This window comes from Anas platyrhynchos, chromosome 16, assembly GCF_047663525.1.
Source record: "Anas platyrhynchos isolate ZD024472 breed Pekin duck chromosome 16, IASCAAS_PekinDuck_T2T, whole genome shotgun sequence".
NCBI classification, from domain to species: domain Eukaryota; kingdom Metazoa; phylum Chordata; class Aves; order Anseriformes; family Anatidae; genus Anas; species Anas platyrhynchos.
The window spans coordinates 7,706,252-7,720,338 of record NC_092602.1 but is presented as its reverse complement, the minus strand read 5'-3'; the positions used below and the strand labels follow the sequence as shown (position 1 = coordinate 7,720,338).

The following is a 14,087-nucleotide window of genomic DNA, read 5'->3' as shown; positions in this document are numbered from 1 at the left end:
AGAGCTCGAGGCAGTTGCAGCATTGGCCTGGCAGCCTGTGAGCTGCGATTCTGATCCCATGCCCTGTGGGCCTGGCTAAGGGCAGGTCACCTTCCTGCCATCACCGTCCTGCCAGCTTGGGGAGCGAGCGGAGCCAACTCTGGGAGGATTTCCCAGCCTGTCGCATCAGGGATGGCGAGAGGTGGATGGGAGCTGCTCCTTCAAGGAGAAGGGGCTCTGGTTCCCCTGGATTTGTGGTGTCAGCTGCTCCCTGCAGCCTCTGCCCATGCCCTCGGTCACACAGGAATTAGCTGCCCCTCGTGATGCTGGCAGCATCACGCCACCAGCCTGCTGACCAGTGCCCCGTGGCTGAGGTTACGGGGCAGTTGGGCGTCTCAGTGACATTTTCCTGTTAATGTGAAAGGAAGTGGCGTGGCGTGGCCGGTTCCAGGAAGGATCTCGCAGCGACCTTTCTGTTTTCCCAGCATACACACAGACAGCCTTCTTGCCTGCGCCCCTCGGAGGGATGCTGTGGGTGGTTGAGTCGTACGGCCCTGGGACTGCAAGGCTGGAATAAAGTGTCGGGGAAGTGGCTGGTAGTGGTGAGGGATGGCTCTGGAATTTAAGTGTGTTGGGGTTTGCCTGATTGTTCCCTTTTCAGGCTGCGGATTTTGTGGTCAGCATCGGAGGCGCAGAACAATCGTGGGATTTGGACAGGAGGATGGGCGACTTCCTTCAGCTGGTGGCAGGACGGGGCTGGATGTCACTTGGTGGCCTGGCCTGAGCTTCGGAGGTGGAGGTCCGGGGTTTCCTGTCCCAGGCAAAAGTTTTAGTCTGTCAGTCTAGAGAAGGGCTGAATTCTGGCATCGCTCTCTTTACACAGCTCTTAGGAAATGTTTTAAGCTGTAGAGTGGCCGGGGCTGTGCTTCCAAGAAACGTAGTGAGTCTATCTGAAAATAATAACTTTCTCAGAGTTTCTAGGCTGGAATAGTTTCGGAAGTGTCTGGCTGTGAGCACAGTGAGCTCGGTGATGGCTGGGCCCTTCCCTCCACCAGCAGCATGTGCAGGTGGCAGCTCTGCAGGAACTGTGGCCGGAGCACTTGCAGGGTTCAAACCTCATCTCTAAACGTGTGGCGAGCAGTGACAGACACACAGGTACCAAAATCCCCTCGAACTGGCCGTGTTGTGTGCTCCTTCCGCCCCGTGCTGGGGCGGTGAGGAGCAGTTAGCTGGCCACAAGCCCTGGAATAAAGTTTTCTGTTTGGGTCTCAGCGGTCGGGGCAGGAAGCCACGGTCATTGCTGCAGCTGATAGCACAGACCACAGCCCAGGGCAGTGTCTGGTCTGGCCTTAAACTGCTACTGGTGGTCAAAGCTGCCTGCGTGGGCTGCTGGGCTGGGGCAAGCCACCTGCTTTTGGCATGGGGGCTTCGGGGTGGCTGTGCCACCAGGTGACGCTGAAAGCAAGGTGTCTGTCACGAGGTGTAGGCTCTCTCTGCAGCCTGGCGGAGCTGGGCACAGCAGGTGGATGCCTTGTTTTGCCCACAGTTTGGGAAGTCAGGGCTCCAAGCACACAGCCTTGCTTGTTCTAGGAGGGTGGTGTTAGTTCCAGAGGACAGAGAAGCTTTGGGGGTTTTGGGCCTTGATGAGGGCAGTGCAAGGCTTTGAGTGAGCTTCTGTCCCTGGCATGCACTCAGGCATGGCTGAGTAGGTTTTTTTGCCTGTTGCTGTAACTGCCTCTGGGCAGGTCCACACAGTGTGAAGGAAAAATGCCGGTGGCTTCTCTGCGCTGGCAAATGGTCTGGCAAATGACTTGGCTTTGTCTTGAATTGCCTGGTCATGGTTTTCCTATTTCTGTGAATTCTGTTTCGTTGCTTTCTGGGGCTCCCCCAGCTTCCAGACTCGAGCTTGAAGGCGGTGAGAAGTCCTGCAGCAAGGCTCCAGCAAGTCTTCGGGATGCAGCTCTTTGAGCACTGCAAATGTTTCTTCTGAAAGGCTGCTTAATAGGATAAATATACCCAAGCTCCCCATTCCTCTGCAGTTACTCACAATGTAAAACTGGCTTGCCAAGGGTTGGGTTACTGCCCTGAGCTGTCTCCCTGCATGCGAGCTGGGGGAGAGGAGACTCATTTGAGCCTAATGAGATTTTAAAAGTTTGCATTCAAGGATTTTGTGAGGAGCCTGCTGAGTGAGCTCGAGAGCTCCGGGCTCGGTTCTGAGTGTGCAGCTCCCCCCATCCTTCTAGGGCAGCAGCAGTCAGAGACCTGGAGGCAGCATCTTAGAGCTGTTAAGAAAAAGTGGCTGGAGGACGGCATGTCCTTCTGCAAACGAGGGGTCTGCAATGTGTCCTGCACCCAGTGAGACTTGGTTATCACCTCATCTAGACCAGTCCTTGCAGCTCTTCTGCTTTATATTTACCAACTCACTGGCAAATTGCTGCTGCCTAAGGCAGAGGAGCCTGGAGCGGCTCTGGTTATTCGGATACGCAGGGGTGTGGAGAAGAGCAGGAGGGGTGCAGCCACCTGTCCCTGCAGCTGCACAGAGGAAGTCCTGCACTTTGTGCTCAGACATCTCGCCCTGTGCCTGTGCCCGGGCTGTCGGGATGCCCCCCAGCGTGGGGGAGCTGTGAGGGGAGGCAGCGTGCTGCGGCTGGGCGCTGGAGGCATGAGCTCTGTGCCGTGCCTGCTGGGGCCGGGATCCTGCAGCCACCGCTCGCTTTCCAGATGTCCCGTGCGAGAATTAGAGCCCCAGGCAGCGTGCGGTTGGGGTGTGCAGATGTGGCTTTCAGCTGCTGAGAGCAAAGGGCTGATATCTGTGGCATTTGAGGTATCCTGCCTCGGCCATGCTTCCATTTCCTTCCCAGCACAAGAGAAAATGTGACCACCACCCTTTTGATCTGCTTGCTGCATTGACAGTGCTCTGCCCTGCTCTGTCAGCGTGGCTTAACAGATCAGCTTTGGCTCTCGGGAGAGAGGAGCTCCGCGTGGAAATGGGAGGCAGTTTGCTCTCTCCTGGCACTAACACCCTCATCTCTGTGCTGAGTTACGCCGGACACTCGGTAGCAGAAGGCTTCTTAATAGGCCAAAGCAAATTGATGGTGATAATTCTCTCTCGTGTGTAATTTTTAGCTTGAGGAAGGTTAGCAAGTAGCTGGCACATCAGCTGCGAGTGAAGTGCTTGCAGTGGTGTGCGCCTCTGACTGCCAACGCCTTTCAGCTGGTGGTTTGGTTTTTTACACTTAGTGCTCTGCAGGTTGGTGTGAGTGTCACTGGGTGGTGAGAACAAGTAGGATGGATGGCCTCGCTTTCAAAAATAAAAATCCTACGCCACTGATGAATGCAGTGGAAAACAATTTACTGCTCGTGGTAAAATTAGTGTTAGAGGCTGCTCATTGCTGCTTGGCAAATGTGAGTGGTCGATGCCTTGTCACGGAGGTTTTTCCAGAACTAGCTGGTGGTGTGTTCTGCTCCACTGCTCCCTTAATCTGGGAGTGTTTGTGGCAAGCACAGGGACAGGGGAGAGAACAAAGAGCATGCTTTGATGTGCATGGAAGATGCATGTAAATATCTTTTTTAATAACTTCACTCAATTGAAGGGGGCCAAGTACAGCTCAGACTTACACGAAAGGGAGCTGCCGTGAGCATCAGCACACAGGGTCCCCACGTTATCTGTCCCTGTGCCCTACCTCCGAACAGCGTTGTGCTACTGCTCTGGCCTCGCTGCTGTGCATCAGACAGAGCTGGGACGTGGGAAGCCGGGAATGCACGCCCACGGCTGCACACCAGGCTGCTCCTGGGGACGGCGAGTGCTGGCACGCAGCAGAGGAGCCCCGGGAATGCCGAGGAGCTGCGCCTCTGGCCGAGGAGATAGCACAGGAATGCACGCTGTGTGCTCGGGGGGTGATGTCTCCTTTCGGTGCAGCTTGTCCTGCTGAGTGGGACTTCCCCACAGCGCTGGCCTGCGCTTGCATCTTGCTGATCCCCTTGGTAAGAAGGGATTCCTTGGAGCGGTTCGGTGTGTGGACGGCAGCTCCCTTTTCCCCCGTCCTCTAACCCTACAGGCAGCTGCGCTGTGCTGAGCACTGAGAGCTGAAAGCTGAATTTCCAGGCGAAACGACTGGCAGGGCTTTGGCAGGCGCTGGAAGCGATGCATTAAGTGCCCCTCGCCAGTTCCTAATGCACACGCGGAGCTGTGCGGGGGAGTTGGAGGCCAGAATCCCGAGAAGCCTGTACTTAATAATGATTTTTTGCAAAGTGGGAGGAGGGCTGAGCTAATGCGCCCAGGCTTCAGATACCTTGGAGTGCTGTGGAGTAGGAAAGGCACCAAGCGGGGTGGCTGGCACTGTCCCTCCTCCGCAGAAAAAACAGTACAGAAGAGCCCCTTGAGCACGAAGGCAGCCGTTCTGCCCTGCTGGGGAGGGTGTGGGTTGAGCAGCCCTCGGCCCCAGTGTGCTGTCACCTGAGCACGGTGCTTGGATTGCTCCACGGAGGGAGGAGGAGGAAGAGGAGGAGGAGGAAGAGGACTGATTCTGTGCTACAACATCTCCTGCAGCACGTGGATGACACCGAGCGGGAGTGTTGGGGCTGGTGGTATTTCAGCAAATACCCCGAGGTGCCGCGGCGCGTGCTGGGGAGCTGCAGCACACGGGGCGTTGTGCCCCTGCTGTAGGGCTGACCAAGCCAGGTGGGGTTGGTGCCAAGCTGGCCGGTGCTGCCCGGTTTCCTCTCTCTGTCCCGGTGAGGATGTGGTGGTGCCCTCTGACGGCTGCCTCCTGCCCTGGGCTGGGGGCTGAGTGGGGCTGGAGGCTTCTTTTACACCTCCTGCAGCGCTGTGCCGCAGGGGCTGCCCTGGGTAGGACCGGTTCATTCCCCAGGAAATCGATCGAGCCTTTGCTATTTCTGCTGAGGGACAGAGTGCTTCTATTTACGGAGCAGGCACCGCAGTGACAGCGCTGCGTGAGGCACGGCTCCTTTGTTACAGTTCGTTGAGTTAGGGCTGTCTGGTCCCCGTGGTCCTTTTCTGAAAGCCAGAAGGGAGCAGTGGGCCTTTATTGCATTAATAATAATAATAAAAATCCCTTCTTTGCCCCTTCCCTTGTCTCCCATTATGTTCTGATAGCCTTATAAAGGTGTGCGGATCCCAAAGGAGCGCACGGTGCTGCGTGGGCATCAAAACGTCGAGTCCCTCAGTGTTAATCCCCTCGATATTAATCCCCTTGGCTGTTTACAGCGTGGCTGGGGACGAGCTTCCCGGCATGGTGAGGTGGCTCTGGGCAGGCTGGTGTGGGGCAAGGCCCCGTGCTATGGGGAAACTGTGTCTGCTGGGGCCGTGCTATTCTGCCTCGGGCCCAGCTGGGAAGTTGAGGCATCTGGAGGACGGCAGCGATTCCTTCCCCAGCCTTTTCTCCTCCCTCTGCTTCCTGTTCCTCGCTCTGCCTTGTTTGCTCAAGTCTGGAAGGGGGAGGGCATGGGGGAAGTTAATCATTAACTGCCGTGTCCTCTCCTTAACTCCTTCGCAGCCTGGGGCTCCTGGCAGCTCCAGACCCCTCTGCTGCGGGCTTGGCGGGGTGAAAAGCTCCATTTAGCTGAACTCCTCTGTGCCATCAGGAAAAAGCAGCGGGTTTCTTGGATTTCTGTCCAGTGGCTCACCCGGCAGAGGTAATGGCCCGAGGAGGCGAATTTTGCAGTGAGATGGTTGCGTCCGTCTGCCCCGCAGTGAGGGCCGGGGCTGGAGGGTGGAAAAGAGATTTGGGGTGCCCCTCGCAGGGCTGGAGGAGCCGGCCGCCCTCCCGGGGATTTTTACTTCCTGGTGGAGTTTGATTTGCCTCTGCCATTGGCGGGGAGCAGCACAAACCCCTCCTTCTGGGTAGCCCTGCTCTGGAGCTGTGTGCACCAAACCTCCCGTCACAGGACCTGCCCGCGCCAAGGAATCGCGGCTCCTCGGTCCCCGCGAGGTACGTGCCTTCCCCTGTGGAGTCCGCCAGCCCTTCTTTTGCTTAAAAAGAAGCCTAAACTCCTTTTTCCCCAGCTGCAGCAAGCTTGTATCCCGACAGAGAATCCAATTCTGGGGTATTTTGGTCCCCCTAGGAGGATGCCCCTGGCTTAAATGCTTTGGGGAGTTTTCCTGGCTAAACAAGTGGTGCACAGAGTTAATTTACCGCGGGATTTAATTTGCTGCTGGCTGTATTATGTTCTCTGAGGGCAGGACTGCTGCTTTTTTCTCTTTTCCCTTTTACAATGCTTTAGTTGGTGGAAGAGAGTGGGCATAGAAGCAGCACCTTCCTCGTCTCGCAGTGCGATAACGCTGTCCTCCATCTGACCCTCGAGCGTGGTTTCTGAAGGGCTGCCCAGTGCCGTGGCTGCTGTGGGCTGCTCGGCTCGGGAAGGGGCTTGGAGCTGGCAGGTGCCTGCTGTTAGGGCCAGCGTGCCCCACGGCTTATCAGGTGCCTCCTGATCCCTGCAGCTCCTTGAGACCCCGGCTGGGTCCCCAGCCGTGATCCTCAGTCCCAAAAACTCGAAGGCAGTGGGGTCTGGCGTTGAGCAGAGGGAGATTCGGTGCCAGTAAGGGGGCTTCGGAGGGCTTCTCCTCCCAAAAGTTTCCCAAAGTTTTCTTCCTGGTGTCTGGCTGAACTGCACATCTCCCACGGGTGCCTCCAGGTGCGTCCTGATGCCCTTGTACCGGAGGGCACCCACGTCCTAGCAGGCCGGCCGGCTCCTCTCTGAGCAGCCCTGCAGAGGTGTGCCCCTGCCTGCAGGCACCCGGCCAGCCGGGCTTTCTGCCGAAAACATGCATGGTGCAGACCTGCAGTCACTGGAGTTTCCCTGCAGGGTGGCTCACGGACACCCCACGAGCTGGGATTTGCCGTGAGTCACAGCAGAGGAGCGCGGGGAGCGGGCTGGGCGAAGGAGAGGGTGCGGGGAGAACCCCAGAGGGGTGGATTGCCTTGTCCCGTTGGTGAGGGGGGAGCATTTTCCCTGCTCTGAGGTTTCCGAGAGGTGCTAACCTTGTGACGTGGGTTCCTCTGCCTGGCACCAGCGCCGTGTTTCTAGCGGATGGAAGTTTTTTTTTTTTTTTTCTTCTCTTCAGGAATTTGTGAGCAGGCTCCACCCAGCGAGCTGAGAATTGTTTCCAGGAGAAGAAACTGTGTTTACCTGGCAGGGTCTGGAAACCAGTTAACTGTTTGTGTGATGTACCGAGGGGGATTTTTGTTAGGAAAGCCGAAGAACATAGTCCTGCTGTCATGCCAATGGGCTAATTTGAAAGTTGCATGCTTCTTGCAGTGCCTGAAACTCTGGAGAAAGCCCCTCCCGAGATCTTGTTTCCTGCAGAAAGCAGTGCCTGCGGCCACGTGAAATGACTCGGTGATGATGTGGGGCCTGTAATTAGCCTGTGTCAATATCCTGTTGCGGGTCAATCTCTAGGCAGGTTCCTCCTTGGCTGCTCTTCTGCAGGGCGCAGCGAGGCTGCGGGTCCTTCGTGCTGGGTGGCTTCCCAGTTAAGACAAAAATCTGAGGCTGACCGAGTTTTTTCTGGCTGCTCTGTTTCCCCTTGATGTTTTTCTTTGTACTGGAAGCCCTGAGCTGCAGCGGTGTTTCACAGTGCATTTAGCAGATCACCCTAGATGAAAACTCTTCCCAAAGACCTTCTGATGCAGACATCCTGAATAACGAGACGTAAAAGAAAACGCCATTGTCCAGGATTTCACCGTTTTTGTTTTTTTTTTTCTTCCTTTCTGCAGACGCCTTACTGGCAGACCTGGAATCCACCACCTCGCATATCTCCAAGCGCCCGGTGTTTCTAACGGAAGAAACGCCGTACTCCTATCCAACTGGAAACCACACGTACCAGGAGATCGCTGTGCCACCTCCTGTGCCACCGCCGCCCTCCAGCGAGGCCCTAAATGGCACCGTGATCGACCCCTTGGACCAGTGGCAGCCCAACGTGTCCAGATACGTCCACCAGCAAGTGAGTGAGCGCGTGGCGATGGAGATGGGGAAGGTGCCTGCTTGTTTGGGTGCTGCAGTCCTCTCAAGGATGCAGATGAGGGGAAGGAATAGTGAGATGTGAGGATGAGGTTGGATAAGCACAGAGAGGGGAAATGGGGGGATGTGGAGGTTTTTAATAGAGCTAACCAGTCGGAAAAAATGCCGAAGAAGAACTTGAAACCCACTGTCGTTGTTTCAGCAGTGGTAGCGTGATGACATTAGTGTTAGTCACCCGTCCTGCAGGCTGGGGGTTTCCAGCGCAGATCTGCAACTCGGAGGCATGTCCGAGGCAAGTGGGGGGCTCCTGGTGTAGCTCCTCTCCTGGAGGCTGGCTTGGCTGCCTAACAGACAATCGTTGTGCTGCTGGGCTTTCTCCTGCGGTGTGTGGGGTTGCAGCACGGTGTGTGTGCTTGTGTGGCGGTCTCTGTTCCTAACACAAGTCTCATTCCCACAGCCTCAGTCCCAGTCGCCTATATACAGCTCTAGTGCCAAAAGCTCCAGTGCCTCCGTTCCTAGGGACGGGCTCAGCTCTCCTTCTCCTCGTGCCAGTGAAGAGGAACACGTCTACAGGTATCTTGTCCCCATTGACAGAGAAGCCTGACTCACAGCTCCAGCTGCCTTCTGTAACTGGAAACAAACACTCTGCTCCTTGTATACGTTCTATTGCCCAGTGTTGGGTTTTGTTAGCTTGTTTGTAAGGGGCTACAGTACCTTTTGTACCTGCTTCAAGTGTTAATGTGGGCCTTTAGTTTGCTCAGCTGTAGGAGAGGTTTAGGATCCATCAGACAGGACTGGATCTGGATTGGGTTGAGGGTTACAATCCAGGGACAAGGGACAAATCCATCCCCACAGTTCTTGAGGAGGTGGGTGGCCTTTGAGTCAGTTGTCTCAGGGAGTTCAGTTACCCGTCACCTGGCAGGGTGCACGATGATTGGAATTTTTATGTAAATTTACATTTTTTTTTTAACAAAGGCTTCAGAACCTCCCTGTCACTGCTACTGACTACTTATTGCTTTATACTCACACAGACAGCTCAGAGGTTGGTGGGGCAGCCTGTATGGGTAGTCCTGTGTGTTGTGCTGACACGGGGCTGCGAAAGGGAGGAAGAGGTGGTCAGGACTTCATCTCTGCTGGCCCCACGCAATGCACTCTGTTCCCAGTGCCTTTTTACAGTGGTGTTTTGCTGGTGTCGTGCTCTAACCACGCCTAGCTCTTCCTGCTGAGCAGAAAGTTGCTCGCAACCAGAACTACTTCTGGGTAGAACCAGGCGTAACCAGAGATGGCCCAATGGAGGCAGTAATTGCAGTTTTTTCAGAGGGCTGCGTGCAATTAGTACAAAATGAAGATAATTAGGGCCCTGAATCCTCCTGTAAAAGGGCCTGGCATGGCCTGGTTCTGGTCTGAATTGCAGCTTGTGTGCTTGGGCCAGGATGAAGTACACCCTCCTCAGACTGCATTTGTGGACTTTGTTTTCAGTCTGAAGAGAAAGATAAGAACTGCCTTTATGGAATTTAATAGTTGTCGCTGGTGCAATAGGTGTCAGAGTGCTAAAGCCTGTCTTGGATTAACTTTCTGAGCAGGATCTGGGAATTTGCAGGAAACAGAAAATCCCTTTTTGCATTTGGAAAGCATCTTTTTGATGCAATAAGAACCTCTAGAGCATTACGAGTTATTTGTCTACTTGGAGAAAAGTACTTCTTGCCATTGATGATGGGAAGACTGTTATTACAGTGTAGTTACTGTAGAAATCACTGGACGAGTCCTCAGTTGTCCTCAGTTTTGCTTTGAAACAGCTTGCAATTGTGTGTAGCTAAGTGGGATCACCCTGACAGGGTAAGCAGTAATTGCAGCTAGTGCTTTATATGTGCTCCTGTGTAGGTAAACTTTAAAGGCCTGTGTTTAACGTGGTGGAAAATGCTTTCAAATTACTTCCTTATAAATTGGTTACAATTCCCCCAATTAAAGGTTTGAGGACTTGAAAAGAGACCTTGTGTGCTGCAAAAGGTTGCCACGTAACCTGCCACTTTTGGCTTTTTGTTGCTAGCTTGAGATTTGTACTTTGCCTCCTCTCCAGTCTGTGCTGGCCCTGCATCCCCTTGTTTCAGAGGAGTTATTTGCTGCTCGCTGTGATGTCAGCAGAAACAAGTAATTTTCCCGTATGCCAGCTAATGGTTCTGCTGCTGTTCTGTGCATCTTGGATCTGCAGACAGTTAACTCTTTGCTACAGGGCTGTGCAGCACGCGGTCCTGAAAATCCAAGCCCCTGTCTATCAGTGCTGTTTCTTTGTAACTGACAAATGAAGACGTGGCTGAGCAAACTGAAGCTGTGGCTAAGCAGCAGCTCTGTTGATGGTCACTTCACAAAGCATGCGTCATCTTTCCCCACTGGTCTAAAAGCCCCAGTTTGAAAATTACACAATACATGTGTAAACTCTACCAACCTAACACAGATTTCCCTCCATTCTTCTGCTGTATCTTGAAGTAGAAGTTTTGTGCTTCTCTTTTATTTTTAGTTTCCCAAACAAGCAGAAGTCTGCAGAACCATCTCCCACCATGACCAGCACCTCTCTGGGCAGCAACCTCTCAGAACTGGACAGGCTTCTCCTGGAACTGAATGCTGTTCAACATAATCCCCCAAGTGGCTTCCCAGCAGGTAAGGAGTAGGAAGACGTTTGGTATTAGTAGATAGTTTGCTTCCCAAAGTAATAGCCTACTTTCTCCTTCCAACATCCCTTCTGAGGGAGATGCCCCCAAGCCCCAGTCGAAGACTCATTTAGCATGGGTGGGATCTCTTGAGGTCCAGCACCATACTCAAACTTGGTTCCAATTTTAAAATTGGCTCTAACTGCACACTTTCAAAGTTAGATTATGCTGCTCAAGTCCTTGTGCATTTAAGTGTTGAATATCCTCAGAGATGGAAGTTCCACAAGGTTTCTGGGCAGCGCATTGCTCTTCCCTCTGATCTGCGTGTATGTATGGACCTATGTGTCTGAGCTACTCTTTTTTTGCTCCCCCTTTCTAAAGACGAGGCCAGCAGAAGCCCATCACTGCCCGGCGTGACTGGACCCCACTATGTCATCCCAGAGAGCAGCAGCTCTGTGGGAGGGAAGGCTGCACCCCCTACAAAAGAAAAACCAAAGCGGAATGGCGGGCGTGGGATCGAGGACGTGCGTCCCAGTGTGGAGAGCCTGCTGGATGAGCTGGAGAGCTCAGTGCCAAGTCCAGTGTAAGTGGTCCTTTGGGGGCTGCTGGCTTCCCTGGGGCTGGACGGGCTCTTGTGGGAGTAGTGAGGTAGGGGAGGGACAGATGCTATAGGGCAATGACGGACAGAAGATGGGATTTGTCTGAAGGGTGGGAAATTCAACAGGCATGTGAGGATGCTGGTGCTCTTCTATCTACTGCATCTCTTCCTGGATGGAAAAAATAACACATTATGTCACTAGCAGCATGCTGAACTTGGGTTTATAATTGATCACAGATACCCGCTGTCTGGTGAAAGAAATGTTTGGTCACAGTCCCTGCCTTCATGGCTGAGGTGTATGTGCATGTTCGCTCGTTAGATGTGGCAGAGAGAGGAGACCTGTGTGTGGCGTGGAGGTTGGATCTGGGAGGAGGGCTGGCCGGGGGGGGCTGTGCTGGTGAAAGTTGCTGTGCTGTGCTTGTTTTGGGGGAACAGTGGGACTTTCAGTCTAGGAGGGCTCCCCTGTACCTAAATGCACTCTTTTTCTTTTTTTTCTTGTCAGCCCTGCAATCACTGTGAGCCAAGGAGAAGTGAGCAGCCCCCAGCGTGTCACTGCCAGCCAACAGCAGACCCGTATATCTGCTTCTTCAGCTACACGAGAACTGGATGAGCTGATGGCCTCCCTCTCCGACTTTAAGGTGCCCCATCTTCACAACTTATACTTCATCTTGTCCCTCCCCATGTCCAGAGTCTCTTGCCTGTTGGCCGCGTCTGCTGACCTTATTTGGTCTCCCAAATGGCCTCTTTACCTCTCATCCTTACTCGGAAAAAGTTCCTCTGGGGTTATTTGCACTTTGTGTGCTGCTGTAGGTTCTTGACTTCTATAAATTCTCATCACTGGCATGGGTAAGGCAGTTCTGGGGTCTGTTTTTCCTTCCATCCTGCAGTTTGTCCGTGTTTGGCAAAGATAATGAGCTCAGTTACTGCTCAGTGCAGGGTGAATTATTTTGCTGTGCTTCAACTTAACAAGAAGTAGGGGAGCATGGGACACCATCTGCTTATTGACAGAGACCAGGCTCTCCTGTTCTATGGGATGGCCCCCTCTGGAATGCATTTTTATGCTGATGTGCTTTCCCTGAGGAGGTGTGTTAGGGGCTTGAAGGCATGTGGTACGAACACCAAAGCCTTTGCATCAAACAGCTGGAGGCTTCAAAGGTTTCCACCTGAAAACAGTATCACTTGTTCAGCTCAAAAAAGAGTTAAAGGCTGAGCTTCTTGGGGAGTGGAGGATAGCAAACAGTGTTCAGAATTGTGTTTACAAGTCAACCTATTGCACTGGAAAGGAACCGCTACCGGTGCTTCAGTTGTGAGTGGCACATAGAAAATCCCATAATAGGATGAGCAGGGGAGTAACTTGTCTGTGGTCATCTTGATGAAATTTTTGGCATACATCTTTGGATGATTTATAAACGCAGACATTTCTTATTCATAGAAGTATGCTATCATTCTGACACTAAGTGATTAACTGGAGTTTATTTTCATGCTATTTCATTTACCCACAATCATAGCAAAAAATGTTCTTGCTTTCTACCTTCAGCTGGTTCACTTAAAGCCTTGCTGAATTATTCACTTGAATTTATTCTGAGAGAGCTGGAGAAGCAAATACCTAACACATTCTGTATGTTGTCATTATTGGGTGTGCCTTTCTTACAAGCACGTGTAAGTTTGCTTTATAATCCTAAGCAAGTCCCTTACTCACATGGCAGAATCTGCTGGTGCTTGGTGTTTCTTGCCTGTGCTGCACTCCATCTCCTCCTACCAGGAGTTTAGGTGCGAGGCAGACAGAGCTGATCAACACTTTGTGAGAAGTAAAAGGACATTCAGACACAGCTTTGTGGTTATTTGTGGTGGTCGTTCTCTCTGTGCCACATTCGTGTGAGTACTTCCAAAGTGTGCTGTGGATTTCATGGAGATCCCTACAATACCCGGAGTTTTGACCAAGCGTGTGAGCTCAGAACCCAGCAGCAAGCAGCGTGTATGCTCCACGGGACTTTACTTGCCCTGTACTTGCTGGGATTTAATTCAGGCTGTGGTCTGTGACTCATGTACACAATTTAGTGAGAATCAACGAGTTACTCACTGTTTGCTCTGGACATAGTGTAGTTTGTATTTAGTCGACTGCAAACGTTGACACCTTCCTGTTGCTTATTTTTCTCCATATTAGGTCCTGAGGTAGAGTGCAGGATAACCACGGCTATCTGTTCAATCTGTTTGCAAAATGGCACAGTTCAGAGGCTGGAGAGCTCCCACCTGTGCTGCTGGCAGCATACCTTGCCTTGCTCCTTCTACACGCTGTGGGAATGCCAGGGCCTCGTACCCCTGCTGTTTTTATCAGGGCTCAGAAACAAACTCTGGGCGTGGTTGTTGTCACAAGCCTTTTGCTCCTTGGTGAGCTCTTGGCAACTGGGAATACCCATGCCCAGTATTGACTTTTTTTTTTTTGCAAGATACAAAGAGGGGATGTTTCTAAGTGTGGGTGTTCAAATGCTTTGCAGTCTTGGGAAAAAGGCCTGAGATTCTTTCTGTAACTCCATTAAAATTGCATGACAGCCTAGCTGCTTTCTGTATGCTGCCCTCCTCCCTGGCTTAGTTTCTGGTTGGACTTTAACAAACTGAAATGCAGCAAAATTTTAAGATTTGAGCTCTATAAACACAGTGTTAGGATTTTTGTAAGTCTCATCTGTATATAATGGCTGTTTTTAACAGCTGCTCTCCTTCTTCCTGTTCTCCTTGTTGCTTCATTTTCCCTTCAGTCCTTTTTGTTTGTTTTTACCTCCCGTATTTGTGCCAGCTAGTGGTGTTAGCTTGTCTGTAAAAATGGACTTGTGGTCTGTTCCAGTGGCAGGATGGAAGGGAGAGAAGTGGAGTCTTTCCTAAAAGAGCAA

The 14,087-nt window shown here is 52.5% G+C and overlaps 1 protein-coding gene across 13 annotated transcripts in view; it reads left to right on the top strand.

The window, feature by feature from the left end:
- Positions 1 to 14,087, top strand: part of PXN (paxillin) — a 41,494-nt gene that overhangs the window by 15,454 nt on the left and 11,953 nt on the right. For 11 of the 13 annotated variants that reach the window (XR_011803741.1, XM_038187675.2, XM_072024284.1 and 8 more), the window contains 5 exons: positions 7,716 to 7,942; positions 8,417 to 8,532; positions 10,475 to 10,614; positions 10,986 to 11,187; positions 11,705 to 11,840. Coding sequence is in view for 12 of the 13 variants with exons in the window: in XM_038187675.2 (XP_038043603.1) it covers positions 7,716 to 7,942; positions 8,417 to 8,532; positions 10,475 to 10,614; positions 10,986 to 11,187; positions 11,705 to 11,840 (821 nt within the window). In the remaining variant the exon portion in view is untranslated. Of the gene's footprint in view, positions 1 to 5,257; positions 5,635 to 6,057; positions 6,841 to 7,715; positions 7,943 to 8,416; positions 8,533 to 10,474; positions 10,615 to 10,985; positions 11,188 to 11,704; positions 11,841 to 14,087 lie in introns of those variants that run through there. The other 2 variants (XM_072024285.1, XM_072024280.1) reach the window with 2 other exon arrangements.